Genomic DNA, 21,189 nt, shown 5'->3' on the forward strand with positions numbered 1-21,189 from the left:
GGCATCCTTCTTCTAAGACAGGTCTAAGGAAGCAGGGAGGATGGACAGATTCCTCGTAAATCTGACAGAGAATCCTGGGAGAAGGCAAAATAGTCTCCTAGTTCTGAGGAGCATTTTTTTTTAATTTTTTTATTGTTATGTTAATCCCCATACATTACATCATTAGTTTTAGATATAGTGTTCCATGATTCATTGTCTGTGCATAACACCCAGTGCTCCATGCAGAACGTGCCCACTGAGGAGCATTTTAAACAAGGATATTTTAAATCAAGTTAAAGAGTCCTAAGCCAAGGACAGTATTTTATATTCAGTACTTGGAAGGTATTTTCTGTCAATGTAGAAGGTCATACTTCTCTATTTGGAATAACAGTCTCGTTTCCAGAAATGAAGGATGTGGAATTCTAATATTGTTGAAACAATGAGAAGAAAATACATAGTATAAGAGGGTCAGTTTTATATGGAAATTGATAGTTGAAGATCACAAGTATACTGACCTTTTTAAACAAGATTTGGTATAGTTATAATAAAACATAGGGGGAAAGTTATATTCTTTCACATATAAGTATATATATACATATTTGAGAGAGAGAAATTTTACATTTGAGAAAAAGAAATTGTAACTCAGCTATGTAACTCTATAAGAGTAGATAACAAACTTTTCAACTAGTGTTATTAGTTTTACTAACTCGAAGCATAGTATTAAGTAAAAATACCTTTCTACATATTTTTTAACCAAAGGCCTTTTCAGATAGCTTAAGCTATGTAATATAGTTAACAAGAATGGATGCAAGTATTAGAGTAATTCTGTTTTTCCAGCGCTGTGGGTAATTATATTATAGAAGATACTTTAACTAATATTTGAGATTTACATCTAAAAATATAATGTAGTAGTCTACTTTGATAACAATGTTTACTTGAATAATTTATCCCACTCTGAAGAAATATTTTACTTTTTTCAAGCAAGGTAGAGGAAAGAAACTCAAATTCTTCTGTAAAGTTACTGTTTTCTAGGTGAATCCAGGAACCTTGATTACATACCTATTTTGTTAACCATTTATGCCCCTCCCCATAACCCCTGCAACACATCAGTCATTTAAAACTTGGACAGAGGACTCAGCTACCATAATTTCTGTGATAAATCATATGATTTATTTTTATGCAACTGTTTAGAGCAATTTCAGCTACCAAACAATATTTTGAAAATAAATAATGCAAAGAAAGGGGCACCTGGGTGGCTCAGTCGGTTAAGCGTCTGCCTTCGGCTTAGGTCATGATCCCAGGGTCCTGGGATCAAGTCCCGCATTGGGCTCTCTGCTCAGTGGGGAGCCTGCTTCTCCGTCTCCCGCCCCTCTGCCTACTTGTGCTCTCTCTCTATCTCTCTCTCTGTCTCTAGCAAATAAATAAATAAAATCTTTAAAAAAATAATGCAAAGAAGAACTTCCTATTTCCCTTAATTGGGGGTATGTATAAGTCCAGTTTTGATCTGATCACTCAAAAACAACCAAAAGATAGGGACTCAAATGTTAAATTCACTGGTGGTTGATAGTCTGTGAGTTAAATAACAATAACCTTAGTTGTTTTTTTTTCCTTTAATTTCAAGTTTTTATTTAAATTTCAGTTAACATATAGTGTAATATTAGTTTCAGGAGTAGAACTTAGTGATTCATCACTTACATAAAACACCCAGTGCTCATCCCAACAAGTGCCCTCCTTAGTACCCATCACCCATGTAGCTCATCCCTCCCACCCACCTCCCCTCCAGCAACCCTCAGTTTGTTCTCTATAGTTAAGAGTCTGTTTTATGGTGGCACATTTTTTTGACCAAACATTAATACACATGCATACATGAACACACACACACTCAAGTCCCAAAGTAAAAATTAATTCAGTTATCCAGTTAACATGAGTTGCTGTTCCCAAACTCTGCTCCTTTCCTCAGTTCATCATGGGCTCCACTTTTAGGATATTCTAGGCAAAAAAAAAAAAAAAAAAAAGATTTTGGCCATCTTCTCAAAGGTAATAGGCTCATTTCCCCTCCCTCACATCGACACAGCCCCAGGTTGCTTGGGCAAGGCAAGTGACAGGCTCAGTGTCACCTCTCCTTTCCCTGATGATAACGATCCTCCCTTACATGCTTAGCAAAAGAACCGTAGTTTGAACTTAAAGCATAACCGGGGGCAGGCCATGGTTGTCCGCTCCGTCAGGATGATGCCTCGGCAGTGCTCCTGAGCTTCATTCATTTATGGGAGCAGAATAACCACTCTGACAGCTCATCTACCCCATCAGGCCTCATTCAAGGCGGAAAGAAGAGGGAAAGCAGAGCTACCAGCAGACGTGGGCAAATGTCTCATTGGCCAGAACTTTGTCACAGAGCCACCTCTAGCTGTGGAGAGGCTAGCAAAGCACACATTTAGCTTTGATATCTCATGTTCTGGAGACAAACAAGAGAAGGAGATTTGGGTATGGGTTAAATCAACCTTTATTATCTGCAATAGGTAGATTATATATTCATTTTTCCCATTTTTACTATTGTTTTGTGTCATCTTTTTGAATAGTAAAATAATTTGACTTCTGCTGATAAACTTGGTATCTTTTTTTTTCCTTCTTCTTAAATTTATGAAGGTATTTGCCTGATTTTTAAGCTGTAAAATAGCTGAAGAAAATTGGAAGTCATTGGTACCCAAAGCTAATACTAAGTAATGCAGTCTACTTTAACAGGTCACTGAATTTGCCATATATTTAATGCTGGACACTTGCCATCCAGCAACAGAATGAATGATGAATGATTATTATCTTTTTCTAACATTTGAAAAAAAAAATCAGGCTTTCTCAGATTTTAAAGCTCTAACAGAATGGTTAGAGTAATGCATTTTCAAGCCCAGGAAATACTTGCCATCACTTACAAAACAAATCAAATGATCTTCAGTCCATAGAGAATCTTAGTTTATAGGGTGGTTAATGATACAAGCATATTAGATGTTAATGCTTACCTTACAAATCGTATCACATATAGTCCAAGATACTTGTTTTCCATCTTTAGTAATAGCCGTAGTAACGTAGTTAAAGTCTAAATGAATCTGTAGTAGAAAGAGCATTGAAAAACGATCAATATCTCTGTACTTTTTTTTAATGCAGGTGTTTAGTGAGAAATCTGATCCTGCCAATTTAGGGGCAATTTATAGTGTGCTATTGACATTTAAACTCATATTGAGTAATATGTCTTTTTTCAGTAGCCACAGAACAAAATTTTTAGGGTGTTCCATTGGTGATAAAATGTCATCTATTGTGAACCAAGAATAAAATTATGCGCTAACACTGTAGGATGTCCAAGTAGAGATGAATTAACGTCTTCCAAGGGAAGGAACTTTTAGGTTAAAATTAATGTAAAGCAAAATTCTTTCTCAATGTATGTAAAATAACTTTATCCTACAGGGCACTAGAAGCAAGAGATTGTCTCATTTTCATTTCAGTTCCTTATTCTACCAATATAATGTTTCTCCTCTATATCCGGAAGGTTTTCAAAAAAAGAAAAATTAAAAGGTGGTTTTGCATGTCATGTTTCTGAAAGTCTCACTATTAAAAAGTTTAATTTCCTTAGAATGATTTAATAGGTAATAGAAAACATATAAAGATGTGTATCAGTAACACATGAGTTAATAGTTTTTCGGAAGCTTATTTGAAAGGCAAATTCCCCAGATCGCAGGGGTCATATGTTTACTTCAGGACAGTGTACATGACGGTATGTCATATGCTTTGGAGTCAGCCTGAATTCAGAGCCAACCTCCACCACTTGCTAGAGGTCTGACCCTGAGAAAATGGCATAACCTCTTGATTTCTTCATCTGTGCAGTGGGAATCTCAGTGGGGAGACTACCTTCCTTGCAGGGTTGTTGTGAGGGACTGAGAGAGTATGTAAATGCTTTACGTATTTCCTGACACATAAATGTTCAATGCATGCTGGCTCTATTATTAAGGATGATAAGAAAGTACCTTATGTGATGCGCCAATTATGGATTATAAATCTTGTAGAATTACTAGTTGCTACTCCAAGATTGTACTCAGGAACCAGCACTTCTGGTATTTAAAATACATAAATCTTGCTTTTCACAAGTAATTTTTAAAATACCACCTTTAATACAACATTTTTATTATTGCTATGCCCAGTTAATGTCTAAAACTGTTACTTCCAGTATACAGAAGGATTACTTTCAGAATCATATAAAATCATGGATTCTAAAATGTAATGGGCATCCAACTATTCATTAATAATGAACAATTTTGGGGCGCCTGGGTGGCTCAGTCGTTAAGCGTCTGCCTTCGGCTCAGGTCATGATCCCAGGGTCCTGGGATCGAGCCCCGCATCGGGCTCCCTGCTCGGCGGGAAGCCTGCTTCTCCCTCTCCCACTCCCCCTGCTTGTGCTCTCTCTCTCGCTGTGTCTCTCTCTGTCAAATAAATAAATAAAATCTTTAAAAAAAAAAAATAATGAACAATTTTAAGGGTAATCATTTCAGAAGGTTTAAAAATTATTCTCCTATCCTGTGTGACATTTATAACTAATACATTTATAACTAATACATTCTACCTTCAAATAATACTAACTTACAAAATTACAATTTATAATCCTTTAACTGGTTTTAATTTGAAAAGAAAACAATTGTGTCCTGCCACTTCTTTTTTATTAGCAACTTTATTCATAATTGCCAAAACTTGGAAGCAATCAAGATATCCTTCAGAAGGTGAATGGATACGTAAACTGTGGTACATCCAGACAATGGAATATTATTCAGTCTAAAATGAAATGAGTTATGAAGCCATGCAAATTCAGACACAGAGGAACCTCAGATGCATAGTTACTAAGTAAAAAAAGCCAATATGAAAAGGCTATATACTATATAATTCCAACTATATGAAATTCTGGACAAGGCAAAACTGGGGAGACAGTAAAAAAGATCATTGGTTTCAGGAGTGGGGTGGGAGGTAGGGATGAATAACTGGAGCACAGAGGATTTATACAGTAGTGAGTCTATTCTGTATAATACTATAGTGGTGGATACAAGTCATTATACATTTTTCAAAATCCATGGAATGTGCAAGAACAACAGTGAACCCTAATGTAAACTGTGGACTTGGGTGATTATGATGTGTCATGTAGCTTCATTGATATAACAAATACATCATGCTGCCACATGATACTGATAGTGGAAGTGGTTGTATGGTGTTTGGGCAGCGGGTATATGGGAAATCTCTACTTTCTGTTCAGTCTCACTGTGAACCTAAAACTGCACTAAAAAGCAGTCTTTAAATAAAGCCTATTTCAAGAATACATGAGAAAGGAAAAAAAAAGGGGGGGGAACACTTGTGCCCTATAACCCTCTTGCTAACTGAAGAAGAACAGGGTGTGACTATCTAAGGCTAGTTTGTTTACTTCCAAAAAAAAAAAAGATAAGAAAATAATACAATTAAATAAATACCTGATTTTTGCCCATTTTTATATAAATTTCAAGCTAATATTTTTCATTAATTATGTTCTAACTCATAGTATTTGTAAAGTTTAAAAAAGGAATATTAAAAAACAAAAAGTTACCTGTCTTTAGGAACTTGACAAATCTGTAAGCAAGTCCCTTAAAGAGAGCATGTTTCAGTTCTAAAACATCATTGTTTGACTAGTGCAAAAAAGATAAATGTAGTGAAAATTTGAAGCTGTAGAATGACATGCATGAGTTAAAAGACTGTGTGGACTTGCTTTTTTATTAGAAATATTAAAACTTAAATCTTTTGAGATGAGACCCTCCATGAGACTAGTATTTGTTTTCTATGGAAAAATATTTTAGATCTCCTTCTTAGAACAAAGAGAGCTTCGTGATATCCCAACAAGGGACACCAGTTTGTCTTGATCGCTCACCACGATCTGTAGCTGCTGATGCTTCCCAGTTTGGAAAAGCCTGGGGACCAGGCAGGGAAGATTAGGTGGCATCGGGCCAGCACAGGAACACTTGCTGGCCTCCCAGTGACCCCAGAGGTCTCAGCAACGGTAATCTAATGAATGCAGTTTTAGGTCAATTAAAAACCATCAAACAGACTCTAAACCCTGAGGCTGAACCTTTGAACTCGAGGGACACCTCTGTATAAAGAGGCCGTAGTCCTTAACCAGCAGACCGATATATTGGATGAGGAAGTAAATGCCAGTGATAGACCCTCAGCGGATGCAGAGCTTGTGCATGTACAAAACGTTCTCAGTAATAGTGCTTCTTCCCAAGAAAGGTGTGTACTAGATGCTCGCAGATCGACAAACCTTTTTCTAACCTCTTTTGATATGCTAACTTACTATCCCATAGACATTTTAGAGATATGTATTAAACATTTTAGTCAAGTTTGGGCATTGTTCTTTTGGTTCGGAGGTTTTTGTTTGTTTTGTTGTTGTTGTTGTTTGCCCTGTACCCTCCTCCACTTAGTAACAGCACAGAAGTTTTATAAAGTAATGTCAGAATTTGGTCACAAAGAAAGAGAACCATTAAATAGCATATGATCCAGTTCCCTGATCTAGAAAAACTGGCTCTTTCTTAGGGAATAAGATACTTCTTAGAAACGGGACAATCTGTCCTCACAAATAGCGATTAACTAGAATTCTCATTTTTTAAAACTGGCTTTATCAAGCATTCTGACTCTTTTTATGAAGAGATTGCTACTGCCTAACCACTCTTTCAGTTCACTGGGGAATTAATGCTCAGTGGCCCATTGGGGTTCATACAATAGCATTAAATAATCACTCCTCCTTTATGTATCTCCTGCTGTCTTAGAAAAAAGAGGTATACTAAAATTGGCTGTGGGAGAATTCAGACATCTGACTCTGAAGAAAATACGCACACATACATACCCACTCAGTGGTTAAGAGGCAGCTTCAAGTACCTGGTGACAAACAAATTGCTCACACAGAGACAAGAAAGAAGAGTAGTGGTGAAAATGAAAGAAAAACTGGCCAAGGGTAACCCAAGTGCTAGTGATAGAGCTCAGGAACTGGAGCAGCTGAAGAGAACAGGTGTAGGTGCTGCAGTCAGCTGCTTGGTGTGAAGGAGAGGGATCCACGGTTCTCCACAAATCCAGTGACTGAGCGGGGCGTCCATCTTCTCTGCGCAGGTAGTCTCCAGGGCCAGGAGGAGAGCTGGGGACAGAAGGCGCGCTGAAGTGGAGGGGAGGGAAGGACATGAAAGATGCAAGGCAGACAGGGAGAGGCAGTGCTGCAAGCTTCTTTCCTTGAGCTGGCTCACAAGCTTGGTTTGGTGAATGCCATTTGGTGCCAGGCCTGGCCATCTCCTTGGACCCCAGAGAGGGCTGCCCTGTATATGCGGAGCAGCGGGAAGGCTTGGAGGCTGGGTTTGACTGTCTTAAGGTTGACAGGAAGTGGGGGCACCTGGGTGGCTCAGTTGGTTAAGCATCCGACTCTTGGTTTCAGCTCAGGTCATGATCTCAGGGTTGTGAGATGGAGTCCCACGTCTGGCTCGAAGGAGTCTGCTTGAGATTCTCTCCCTCCCTCTCCCCGCGCCTCTCCCCACACATATGTGTGCTCTCTCTAAATAAATAAAATCTTAAAAAAAACAAAAAAAAAAGTTGACAAGCAGCAAAAAAGAAGGGGGGGGCTCTCTTAAATGGTATAGTGACAAGAATCAGAACCAGTAAGTTCACAGCCTTGCTCTTCCTCTGCACCTGTGCTTGGCCTCAGCTTTCTCATCTGTAAAATGGGGTAATAATACCTCACAGGGACATTGTGAAGAGTGTGTGGTAAATTGTTATCAAGTTCCCCTTATGGTGCCCTGTGATAGATGATTGGCAGATTTCAGCCACTTCTTCCTTTTCGACTCCTGCAGTTTGATTTATGAAACAGAGCATTTAAAATTCTAAATGCTTTCTAAAATGTGAAATCCAACAGAAGAGAATTGCTGAGATGTGTATGCATTATGCTTTACACATCTCGGGTCTCAAGGACCTTGCTAACTGCAGTCATTCTTGGCGAAGAGACAGCACTGCCGGTGGGGCCAGCACAGTCCTAGAGCAGGTGGCGAGGGCAGCCTGTGCCACAGGTGGGCCCGGGGCTGCCTGCTGAGTGCACGTGGGTAAGCACTATGCCCACAGACCGAAACACAGTGCGGTCAGATCTAGACATGTGCCTATAAACCAGAGACGGCACTGCAAACTGCTCGTCTGTGGGCTGATCTGTGGCTCACAGATATTTTTTTTCCTTAGCTAGCAAACTATTTTTTTTTTCTCTAGACCTCTCAAAACCTGGCTCAAACTCTTAAAAGCAAGCTTAGTATTTTTTATCAGTTGCTTTAGTCAGGGCCTTCACTCCTGTTTTACCACCTGCCCTATCATTTCCAGTTGCTCTGGACCTGGCCATTCTGTTTCTGTCTGGCCCTTGAGTTTTTAGTCCCTCTTTCAGGCCCAAGGTAGAGCAGGGCACAAGCCAGGAGCTGGTCCTGGACACGGAAGCAGGTATTGAATGTGTTCTGTCCTTCTGTCTTAGGGTTGCTGGATGAAATACAGGATTGCATGTCAGATAAACATATATATTTTATGTAAGTTTATGTCACATGGAATCTTCTTATTTCCTAAATCTGGCATCCTACTCTATCCTCACTTATAATTCACATCGTACGACCAATAGGTACTCAATAAGTAGCAATTGGCATTTTAACATTTGGATAAAGAATCTTGGAAACAGAACACTTTCGCAGCCTTGGAGAAAGGGACAGAGAACTAATCTATTTCAGCATTTGAAAGAGATAAATTGAGCAAGCCTCATAATGAATGTTTTAATTTGATATGGGGTAAAATTGGAAACTGTCATGGCTGGGACAGTTTTTCTCATGCTGGGCAATGACAGATAGAAGGGTACTGGACTCAGGCCTTGCTCAGTGAAGAACTGCATCAAGAGGAGCATCATTCCCAGGACTGTCTTCACTGCATGTCGATGCCTATTAGAGGATGCTAAACGCTGTAATTGTGGGACACTCCAGGCCTGCAGTCTCTGTAAATGCTGTTATACCCAGCTCTGCATCCTCTCATCTCTGGGTGACATTGGCCTCTTTCCTTTTCTATCCTGTTAATTCACTTCTTGAATTGCCTTGCCTACTCTGAGGGTCGCTAAGTGTCCTCTTTTTTTCAAGCTATTCTCCCTTATCTCTGCTTAATTCTTGTGGCCTAGGAGGGCAGTGAGGAGGTAGCGTGGATGGAGGCCCGCAGTGTTCATTGGACCTCTTCTACCAGCCAGGTGCATTATCTGATTTGATCTCTTGACCATGCTGTGAGGAAGGTGATGTTACTCTTTTCTTAAATATATACTTCATTTTTTTAGAGCAGTTTTAGATTCATAGCAAAACAGAATGGAAAATATAGAGTGTTCCCATTTATCCCTGCCCCCACACACCCCACTATTAACATCAGGCACCACAGTGGTACCTTTGTTACAATTGATTATTATTTTTTAAAGATGAGAAAACTAAGGGTTTATGAGATCAGACTCTTAGGTAGCAGGGCTCTGTCTTTCCCAGGGGAAGCCTGCTTGCTTTGCTCCCTCTGACAGCTGGCCTCAGCATCAGATCTCTCCCTGGCCTGATGCTCCTTCCAGTTCTCTCAGCCTTCATTCCCACAGGGAAATGTAAGCAGTGGTGCCGCTTCAGATAAGAAGAAGGCGTGGCTAGATTGTTGTCTTGTGTTCACACATCTAGAAATTCTTCTCTGGTGGATAACTGAGGTTTTAGAGAAACTGTGACTTGATTCCCCGAAATGACTTTGTATTTTTCTTTTCTGCCACTTCCCAGTCCTTCAAAGACTAAAAGAAGGAAAATTGATACAGTGATCCTAAAAATGTTTTGTGTTGAGATTTTATCTGAAAGTTCCAGAAGGTACTTTCATGGAACAATCAAATCATTTCGGGCACAGTTTGGTAGAATCTACTGTCAGGCTTTTAAGATCCGTGTCTTTCAAAGCATCAACTGTTAAGTATAATTTTAAGAATGAAGGCTATCCATTTCTGCTTTAACAATCAGTGAGGTGGGTTGACCTCACACCCTAGACCTCGCCTGAACCAGGCACAGCCCCTCATGTCCTCTAGAACAGGGGAATGTGAGTGTCACTGGACTACAGTTTCTTCCCTTTAGTGTCAAATGGCAAGCTGTTACATAAATGAGCCTAAGGTGGCCTCTGTCTTTTGGCCCTTGAGTTGCTCATGTATGTAGGCTGAAATATTGTTAGCTCAATAGCCCACTCATACTAAATTCACATTTTTACACATCCAATTACGAAAGAAAGAAAGAAATACAAGCAGAGTTTTAGCCATTTACAGCCTGCCTGCTTTACATACTCTGTGAAACCTTACCCAGCATCTGTTGACCATTGATAAGATAGGGCCTTGTGGTTTTAATACCTCAGGCTGCTACTCCCTTCTGGAGTTCTCTGACCCAGAGACTCCCTCTCATGCTTCTGAGCAAAGTCACTTAGCATGTAAGCTCCCTCTCTCCTGGGAGTTCCCTTGCTCTCCTTTCTTTCTGGAGGCTGGCTTCTTTTCCTTAAGCCTCTGGACAGTCTTTCCTTTTTTTTTTTTTAAGATTTTATATATTTATTTGTTTTAGAGAGAGTGTGTGCATGTGCGAGTGGGGGGGGGAGGGCAGAGGGAGAGGAAGAGGCAGAGAATCTCAAGCAGACTCTGCACTGAGCATGGAGCCCTACGCTGGGCTTGATCCCACAGCCCTGAGATCATGACCTGAGCCGAAACCAAGAGTCGGCCACTCAGCTGACTGAGCCACCCAGGTGCCCCTGGACAGTCTTGCTGTGAAGGACTTCCACTTTTCATGCAGCCCTGTCCAGGCACCAGCCAATAAAGCTCGTGCATTACTGCCTCTTGTGGGCATATCTATGCCCTAGATCAGCCCCCAAATCCCTCCAGCAAACCCCCTATACAAGCATACCCAACACAACTAAGATTTCGAGAAAGCCAGTATATGAATCTTCAGAATTAAAGTTGACCCATATTGCCTTACGTCATTCTTTCGTCTTCCTCCTTTTGGATACCAAATAGTTGTATATATTTTTAAATGTATAGATTTAGAGTTTGTGTGCTAAATAAGTTTGCCTGGTTTTATGTATATTTGCCCCTCCTATTTATATATGTTATTAGGAAAATGTATGATGCTTGTTCAGATTACAGTGATCAGAGACATGCTTAGATTTTTAATAAAAATAAGCATAGTGCCTATAATCTATCATGCACTTACTTTGTCAGGCAATGTATTAGGCTCTTTACATGCATTATTTTACTTAATCATCATAGTAACTAATGAGGCTAGTTCTTTTATTTATTTATATTTTATGGGTGTGGCAAGTGGGTTCAGAGAGATTCCTTGCCTCTCTTAGAGTCACATTAATGATGGCGGAACTGGGATATGAACCCAGTTTGTTAGATGCCTGCATCTGTGACCTGCTCTTCAATAAGTGACATTTTCTATAAGGACACATGGGGAAGTAAGTAAACAATCTCAGCAGGCAGAGCCACACCTCACGGAGTAGAAGAGAATTCATCCACATTCAGAATTCAGCAGCATTGTTTGTAGTGCTACAGAAGCTCTACAGACCTAACCTAACTCCCCCGGGACACCATGTCTGCTTCCCAGCCTCCTCTTGCTTTTCTCTGGTTTCATCTGCCTCATAACTCCTTTTTTATGGCCTTTTTCCTTTGCGTATTTGTACTTCTCTGCTTCTCCCTCACTCTGGCCTCTGGATTCTCTGTGAATATCTGTTATACTTCCATAGGTAGAGGATTGGGTTGGTCCATCCATTAGAGAGAGCTTCAGATCCAGGCACCTCATCTCCAGGGCTCATGGCAGCCCTTAGTTGTCTGCCTTTGGGTCAGGCATCAGGCCCTAGATCAGTCAGCTGGGGCCAGGGACTTACTCTGATCATGCTGTACAAATGATGGAAATTTGTGTAAGGCCACACAGGAGGGGGCTATGAGTGGGACTTGAGCTTGCAGGCTTTTTTAAAGGGCCAGTGAAAGCTCAAGTCTTCATAAGATCTGTCTGGCAAAAACAGTGTGATTCTCAAAAAGATTTTTAATGTATTTATTGTGACTAACCTAAGATCATATGACTAAAGCATCAGCAAATAAAAATATTTGGAAGGGTATTTTCTAGCAATAAAAATGTAAGTTATGAAATCTATACATACCTGGGAAAATTCAAGCATTTTTTTTTTGGTTGTGGCTTCTCATGCCCTTGAATACGTCATAAAATAAAATTGAAAATAAATCATTAGGTACAACAGTAGAGTTGGGTACAACATTAGTTTTCTTATTCTGCTATATTTATAAACATTTATGGGTATGTAAGAAGAGACAATGTTAAGCTTCCACACATTATCAATTAGATTATAAGCATGATAGACTCATGTACACTTTCCTTTTAATCCTTTAGCATCTTATTATTCATAGTGTAGCAGACACTCAATAAATGACATTGTTTAATTACTTAGCCCTGATGCCAATTGAGAAGAAATCACTAGTGGAAGAATCTTTGATAAGCATAGAGTCAAGGAGAAAAATGCTATTTTTTGGATATTTCATGTCTTAATTCAAGTTTCTCTGGGTCAAGATAATGGATTAGTATTTTGGAATTTTGTATCATTCTCTTCTGTTTCCATTCACACCATCTGTTAGCTATACCCCTCACTAATGCAACTATAAGCATTCAGGAAAATATAAATCTTTCTTATGCTTTCAGGGTTTTTCTTTTTCACGAGCGTTTCACTACTGTGTTTGAAGTCCTAATCAGCCTCTAGTTTAGGGCTATTTTAATCCTTCTATTTGGGAGGTCACGCTGTGCAACTCTAATTAAATTGATGAAAGACTACAAAACAAAATTAAGGAGCATGTGAAGATGAAGATTAATCCTATCCATGGACTTCTTTGTTAGTAGTTGAATTTTGGAATTGACCTTCTTGTGCTATCAGCTCATAAGTACAGAGTCTAGAGAGATTAAATGCCTTCATCCCCATGGTCCCTCAGCTGGCTAGTGGCTTAATATTGTAAAATTAGAAGCCAGTAGCATTTCGATGTTTTCAGATATTTGTATAAGTCATATATCTTAGTTACAAAGCCGACTTTATATATGACTTGTGAGTTCATTCTCTCTGTTATTCTAAGCACAAACACACACACACACACACACACACACCATGTCTTCTGTTTGGCTTTAACTTGGTAAATCATTTCCAGAGGTCATCAGCCACTGGAATCAGTTAACAACATGGCCATTCCTTCTCATTTCACAAGGTCCTGGAGAAACCACTCTTTATGCTCCAGTCAAGGTATTTTGACCACATGGTTTTCTTTTTCTTTTTCTTTTCGCTCTCTAACCCTAGAAATCCCATGGGATGAGGAACCCATTTTGAGAAATGTGTCACAGCAACTTTTGAAATGTAGGAAACCAAGCAATTAGTGTCAGATTTTCCCTTGGGGAAAAAAGATGAGAAAGGTTAATATATACTACAGAGGTAACTCAAGGAGGTTCTGTACTAGTGGTACATTGTATAGATGATAATTTTTGATAAAGCAGCAATCTTCTATGGGAATGATTTATGCCATCTTTGAGTCATTAATAGTATATGACACTGGTTTCTACTCAGACTTAGACCTGAAACAAATCATCATAAAGTTTTGTTGTTGTGGTTGGTCTTGGGTCAGGTATATTTCAAAAGCTTTTGAATTTATAAACTGTCTTTGGAAATTTACAGGAATGAAGTTTACCAAATGTAGTACATTTAATAGGAAAACCAAATCAAACTCAGATGTAATCTCAAGGTGTTTTTGTGGATTTCATATCCCTAGTCTTTTCAGAGGCTCATTGGTTTCTTTTTCTGTGATGTGAATTTAATTGGTTTCAGTGTAGGTTTAAATTCAATACACATGTGATTACCCACCATGTGGGAAGCAGTACAGTAGGTGCAATCACAGGCTATGTTCATGTATTCCTTACACACACCCCATGAGAAATTATGATCCCATTTTTTTCATATAAAGTCTCATAAAAACTATGACTCATCCATGTTTATGGGACTAATCAGCGGCATAACAGGGATTATAAGTCAGGTTATTTTATCCTTAAATCTATTATACTTTCCAATAAAATTATAAGGAAAAAATCTTGAAAATGCTACCTTGTCCACATTCTGTTGACTGGTGGAAGATCAACAGTCTGATTCATCAAAGGAAGATTCTGATGCTGACTCATTAAAGGAAGATGATGCAATGTGTTGGTTAATGCCATGACTTTGGAGTCAGGCCAACACAGGGATGAACCCTGGCTCTTCAGCTGTGAAGAAATAACATAACCTTGAATAAAGTACTTTGGGTTTTAACTTCCAAGCCACAGTTTCTTTATGTACCAAATAATAGTAATACAACATTTCAGAGTTGTAATTATAACTGAGTACAATACTGAATGTAGAGCATTTAGCAGAGTACCCAGCAAATTGTACAGATTTTTGGTAATTATTATTCATAGTAATGGTAGTGAGATAGGAAGATAATATACAAATTGGCTAAAGAAAGATGTTTATTATTGTGTTCAGGGACATATGAAGACTTATTAATAAAATTATATTGATCTCACTGAAGATTTTTAGTGATAAACAGCCCTCATGTGGTATTTGTAACTTTAGGTGATGCTTTTTAAGATATTTTAAAATTTGGAGCCAGAGGAGAACATTTTCAGATTATGTCCACATTTTGATTACTGTTGCTAATGGATTGGGAATAGTGGCATGAATAAATTCTAGACACATAAAGAGTCCCTTGACCTCTTTAAAAGAATTTATACAAAAATAATTATATTCTTTGAGTCATAAAAAAATTCTACAGCTGTTATGCAGTGGTTATGCAACTATTTTGACAGGCTTTTAGAACAATTTCTCCCCTTGAAAATTGTTCACTTTCTACTAGAGTTAATGTTTAGCACAATAAGTCAGAACTTTATCTGTAAGCCAGGAGAAATTAATTTGGTTTTCATTATATGTAGATAAATTAATTTTATTAAAGTTAATTTAAAAATAATTTATATAATTTGTGGCAGAGAGGTTTGGCCTTTAAAAACCTTCTTGGTACAAGGAGTCTAGATTGGGAGTATACAAAATCAGTCTTCAGTTACACAGGTATACACACATGTATACAATTCAAGATTGATTATATTAAAACAAGCTGAAGTTTCCCCAAATTTAGATATAATCATAGAGTTTCATTTATATCATCTAGACTTCTCCACATAGACTTGGTCAAAATACATCAAAGTGTTTAAAGTGATAACCTTGTATATTTGTCTATATACTATGAGGTTGACAAAATACAAAGAACTTGTGCAAAAACCAGAATCTTAAATATACACTCTTTGCAGAGTTAACTTTTCATGAGAATGGAATAGATAAATGTAAGAATGGTTTATCCTTTTACGAAAAGCTAAATTTCTGTTACTGGGAACTGAATTAAAAATGATATGTGCTCTTTTTAAACTACCAAAACTGAAACAGGAAGAAATAGAAAACCTGAACAGACCCATAACCAGCAAGGAAATTGAAGGAGTAATCAAAAATCTCCCAACAAAGGAGAGTCCAGGGTTGAATGGCTTCCCAGGGGAGTTCTACCAAACATTTAAAGAAGAACTAATACCTATTCTTCTGAAGCTGTTTCAAAAGATAGAAAGGGAAGGAAAACTTCCAAACTCATTCTATGAGGCCAGCACTACCTTGATCCCAAAAGTAGACAAAGACCCCACCAAACGGATGCCAAAATTCTCACCAAGAAAGTAGCCAATAGGATCCAACAGTACATTAAAAGGATTATTCACGAGGACCAAGTGGGATTTATTCCGGGGATGCAAGGGTGGTTCAACATTCGCAAATCAATCAATGTGATAGATCACATTAATAAAAGAAAAGACAAGAAACATATGATCCTCTCAAGTGATACAGAAAAAGCATTTGACAAAGTACAGCATCCTTTCTTGGTTAAAACTCTCCAGAATGTAGGGATAGAGGGAATGTACCTCAATATCATAAAAACCATCTACGAAAAGCCCACAGCGCATGTAATTCTCAATGGGGAAAAACTGAGAGCTTTTCCCCTAAGGTCAGGAACATGGCAGGTATTCCACTCTCACCACTGTTGTTCAACATAGTACTAGAAGTCCTAGCCTCTCAGCAGACAACAAAAAGAAATAAAAGGCATTCAAATTGGCAAAGAAGAGTCAAACTCTCACTCTTCTCGGATGACATGATACTTTATGTGGAAAACCCAAAAGATTCCACCCCAAAATTGCTAGAACTCATACAAGACTTCAGCAATGTGGCAGGATATAAAATCAATGCACAGAAATCAGTTGCATTTCCATACACTAACAATGAGACAGAAGAAAGAGAAATTAAGGAATCGATTCCATTTGCAATTGCACCAAAAACCATAAGATACCTAGGAATAAACCTAACCAAAGAGGTAAAGGATCTGTGTTCTAAAAACTACAGAATACTTATGAAAGAAATCAAGGAAGGTACAAAGAAATGGAAAAACGCTCCATGCTCATGGATTGGAAGAACAAATATTGTTAAAATGTCTATGCTACCTAGAGCAAACTACACATTCAAAGCAATCCCTATCAAAATACCATCAAAGTTTTTCACGGAGCTGGAACAAATAATCCTAATATTTGTATGGAATCACAAAAGACTCCAAATAGCCAGAAGAATGTTGAAAAAGAAAACCAAAGCTGGTGGCATTACAATGGCAGACTTCAAGCTATATTACAAAGCTGTAATCATCGAGACAGTACGGTACATAAAAACAGACACAGAGATCAGTGGAACAGAATAGAGGACCCAGAAATGAACCCTGAACTCCATGGTCAACTAATCTTTGACAAAGCAGAAAAGAATATCCAATGGAAAAAGGACAGTGTCTTCAATAAATGGTGCTAGGAAAATTGGACAGCCACATGCAGAAGAATGAAACTGGACCATTTCCTTACACCACACACAAAAACAGACTCAAAATGGTTGAAAGACCTAAATGTGAGACAGGAGTCCATCAAAATCCTAGAGGATAACACAGGCAGCAACCTCTTTGACCTTGGCCACAGCAACTTCTTGCTAGACACGTCTCTAAAGGCAAGGGAAACAAAAACAAAACTAAACGATTGGGACTTCATCAAGATAAAAAGCTTTTGCATAGCAAAGGAAACAGTCAACAAAACTAAAAGGCGACCTATGGAATGGGAGAAGATATTTGCAAATGACATATCAGATGAAGGACTGGTATCCATGATCTATAAGGAACTTACCAAACTCAACACCCAGAAAACATAATCCAGCCAAGAAATGGGCAGAAGATATGAACAGACATTTATTTCTCCAAAGAAGACATCCAAATGGCCAACAGACACATGAAAAAGTGCTCAATGTCACTAGCCATCAGGGAAATACAAATCAAAACCACAATGAGATATTACCTCACACCAGTGAGAATGGCTAAAATTAACAAGTCAAGAAATGACAGATGTTGGCGATATAAGAAATAGCACAGAAGATCATAGGGGAAGGGAGGGAAAACTGAATGGGAAGTCATCGGAGAGGAAGAAAAACCATGAGAGACTCTTAACTATAGGAAACAAACAGGATTGCTGGGGGCGGGGGGATGGGGTAACTGGGTGATGGGCATTAAGGAGGGCATGTGATGTGATGAGCACTGGGTGTTATGTGCAACTGATGAATTATTGAGCACTACATCTGAAACTAATGATGTATGTTGGCTAATTGAATTTAAATAAAAAAATAATATGTGCTCTTTTAAAGAAATCTCCTTTTGTAAATATAAAGAGGCAATGTGTATGTGTGTGTATGTGTGTGTGCTAGTTTATTCGTACCACTGTCACCTAATTAATAATTGTCCTTTTAACTAAGCAGTGAGTATTAAGGCTTTAACATTTAGGTCTTCAATAGATGATCTATTTTGTAGCAAAAACCTCTCAAATTCAAATTATAATCCCGTTTTCATTTCTTTTCTCAGATGATGAAACATGCTTGGAATAATTATAAACGGTATGCCTGGGGATTAAATGAACTGAAACCTATATCAAAAGAAGGCCATTCGAGCAGTTTGTTTGGTGAGTAGAGTGTGCTTTGGTTTCCTAGTGACAGTAACTTTTCTGCAGTTGACAGAACTTGTGGGTGGTGATGTTTGTATGCCCCTCCTGGCCATGTTACTAGGAAACTTGCATACCTGATTGGAGTTACCTGCAAGGACGGTGCATAGTGTGTCCTTCAGACAGAGCACTCTACGTTAGAATCACTTGCATCCCTTGAAAAAAATACTAATGCCTGGGAACACTTCCAAAGATTCTCATTTAATGGATATAGGCACAGCATCATGAGTGTTAGCTCCAGGGGTGAGACCCAGCTGAGGAACATTTGGTCAGCCCCATTAACTGCTTCCTGTCAGGTAAAAGTAGTGTCTTTATTGATAAGCGGGCCAAGGCAGCCTGCATGGTGATCTTCACTGTGTCTTGGTGACTCTCGACTTTAGCTCTGGGTTTCTCCTGTTTGTGCCATGGAAAAGAAAGTGAGAATGGATTAGGTCAGTTATCTGAACTTCCATTTATCGACTTTGGCATGCTTTATTGCATTTGGTCCTCACAGCATGCCTTGGTGATTGGTCCTGGGGGTGTTAATAACATTCCCATTGTGGAGGTGAGGAAGCTAGGTAACAGAAATGTTGGGTTCCTTGGGTCACAGAGGTACCCAGTGCCCTTCTTATCGCACTGGATTCTTTTTTACCCAGCACAGTTTTGCCTATAAGTAACAGGATGAAGGGGATAGAGTCATTCTGACACTTCTTAATTCCCCATAAAAAAATGTGACTTTTTATACTGTAACTGAAGGTGTTAAATAGTATCAAATCATATAACAAACAACAGTATCAACTGACACTTATTATGTACCAAGTGCCATTTGTGCGACATCTCACTTAACCTCATTATTATACACATTTTATAGATGAGAAAAATGCACCTCAGAATAGCTTGCCTCGTATTAGCCACATATTAACTGAGCTGGGGCCAGAACCCAGGTGTGGCTAAGGTCAGAGTCCACGGTCCTAATCACCACACTATGCTTTTCCATTTATTCAGGATCTTCCATGTGTTTGGCTCTCCTTCCAGCATTGGTGTTAATCAACACAGTACAAGTCTTTGCAGAGTTCCTGGCCTAGTGCAGAAGACCTGTGTGTAAATAGTTGTCAAAGCATTAGATGGTTCAGTAGATATTCATCTTTCAAGTGCGGATATTCATATGAAGTAGGAACTCAGGTAGGGAGTGGGGAATTATAAGAACAGTTAGGAGGAACTGGCAGAGTGGGAGAAAGGCTGGTGGGCCTGTTACAGTGACACCGTTTAGAGATGAAGAGAGCCCAAACCTGGAGCAGTGGCAGTAGAAGTGATTTTAGATGTTTTTATAAAGTAGTGTTTTCAGTAAGCATGGGCGGTAAGACACAGGAATTGAGGACAAATTCAGAAACTTCATACAGACTCAGAAGCCTTTAGTTTTTCATTATTTACTATAACTTTTTAAAATCTAATTCTATTTTAGCTTTTATCCTTATGAAAGTTGCTTGTATCGTTAATAATTCAGTTTTGTGTAAATTTGTCATAATCTTTATCAAAGAGATTATTTGGTTCTCTGTTAATATGTTGATGATTTTTTAAATTATTATTAAGCATTGAAACATACTAAGTCTCTTAGTATGGAATGTGCAGATGAAGAAGACATGACTTCTCCATTCTGAGGAAGTTTGCAGACTAAAAGAGATGCACACAAGTAATTACACTGAAAGGCAGAAAGTGATAAGTGCAAGACCAGTGTAAAATCTTCACGTCAAGGGGGTTCAGAGGAAATGAATCATAGAGTCAAGATGGGCTGGGTGGGTAGGAGGGGAGGTTAGGATCAGTCAGGTTTTCAAAGAGGGGGTGAATTCCGTTTTTGAATAATGGCTTATTAGAGCTATCATAATTTTAGATCTAATTATAGTTAAAAGTTTTGCACAGGTGCACTTGGATGTGATTACATTAAAATTAATATGTGCATTGCTCCTTTGTTTCAGATCTATTTTTTCTTGCTAGAGAATGCAGTCACAAATGAAATTTCTAAGAGGTATTTTCTACAGCTCAGAAGAAACTTTAAAGATTAGTGTATCAATCCATAGCCTGTGATAATTATTAGCTGGATTTTAGTGCAGCTTTTAAATTTTCTTTCAGTGAAAGAATCTTAGACTGTGTTCAGTATTACTGTTTATTAATAAATTCAGTATTATCCTCTTCGTCTCCCTTTCCAAGTATGGTCAATTTGCTTATATGTCTCTGTCAAATATTTTAATCAATAAATATTTTTCTGATATTTTCAGGTAGTATTAAAGGAGCAACAATAGTAGATGCCCTGGATACACTTTTTATAATGGAAATGAAAGAGGAATTTGAAGAGGCAAAATCATGGGTTGAAGAAAATCTAGATTTTAATGTGGTGAGTTAAACAAAAGCTGCCAATTCAGTTCTTAAATCTCAGCTTAACACGGACAAACTCTGTTGTGGGGCCAATTCTTGTGTTATATGACCGAACAGAAACAAATAATGGAATTTTAAATAGTACCACACTATATTCTTGCCCTCCATTACTACACAAGTATGTCTTTGGGTTTTTTTGGCATAATTAAGAGTAAGGAAAAAGAAATTAAAATTTATCGAGACCTTCCTGTTCAAGTCTGACAACCATCCTATGAGATGGGCATTGTTTTCCTGCCTGCACAGTTTAGAAACCGGAGCTTCAGAGACTTAGCCAGATGACAGCCAGTTGCGTGGTAGGGCTGTGAGTCCGGCACAGATCTGTGTGGTTCCACACAGATCCTGTTTTGCACTGTGCCATGGCACACTATTTTGATTTTGTTCAACGGAGCACAAGGTGCCAGGTGATGAGCTACAGTTCAACAAAAGACCACAGAGAAATTAAAATAGAGAAATTTATTAGTCACAGGTCATGAGGAGGTACGCAGCAGCCTCTTGGGGCCACACAGAGACGTCAAGGCAGAGGGGACCTGGGGTACATGCCCTCCTTAGG

The 21,189-nt window shown here is 38.6% G+C and overlaps 1 protein-coding gene across 2 annotated transcripts in view; it reads left to right on the forward strand.

Annotated features, from left to right (window-relative positions):
- MAN1A1 (mannosidase alpha class 1A member 1) overlaps window positions 1-21,189 on the forward strand; it is a 164,693-nt gene that overhangs the window by 24,568 nt on the left and 118,936 nt on the right. For both annotated transcript variants that reach the window (XM_078054798.1, XM_078054799.1), the window contains exons 3-4: window positions 18,095-18,191; window positions 20,483-20,598. In XM_078054798.1, the coding sequence (XP_077910924.1) occupies window positions 18,095-18,191; window positions 20,483-20,598 (213 nt within the window). The remainder of the gene's footprint in view (window positions 1-18,094; window positions 18,192-20,482; window positions 20,599-21,189) is intronic.

This window comes from Halichoerus grypus, chromosome 9 (genome assembly GCF_964656455.1).
Source record: "Halichoerus grypus chromosome 9, mHalGry1.hap1.1, whole genome shotgun sequence".
Classification (NCBI taxonomy): Eukaryota; Metazoa; Chordata; class Mammalia; order Carnivora; family Phocidae; genus Halichoerus; species Halichoerus grypus.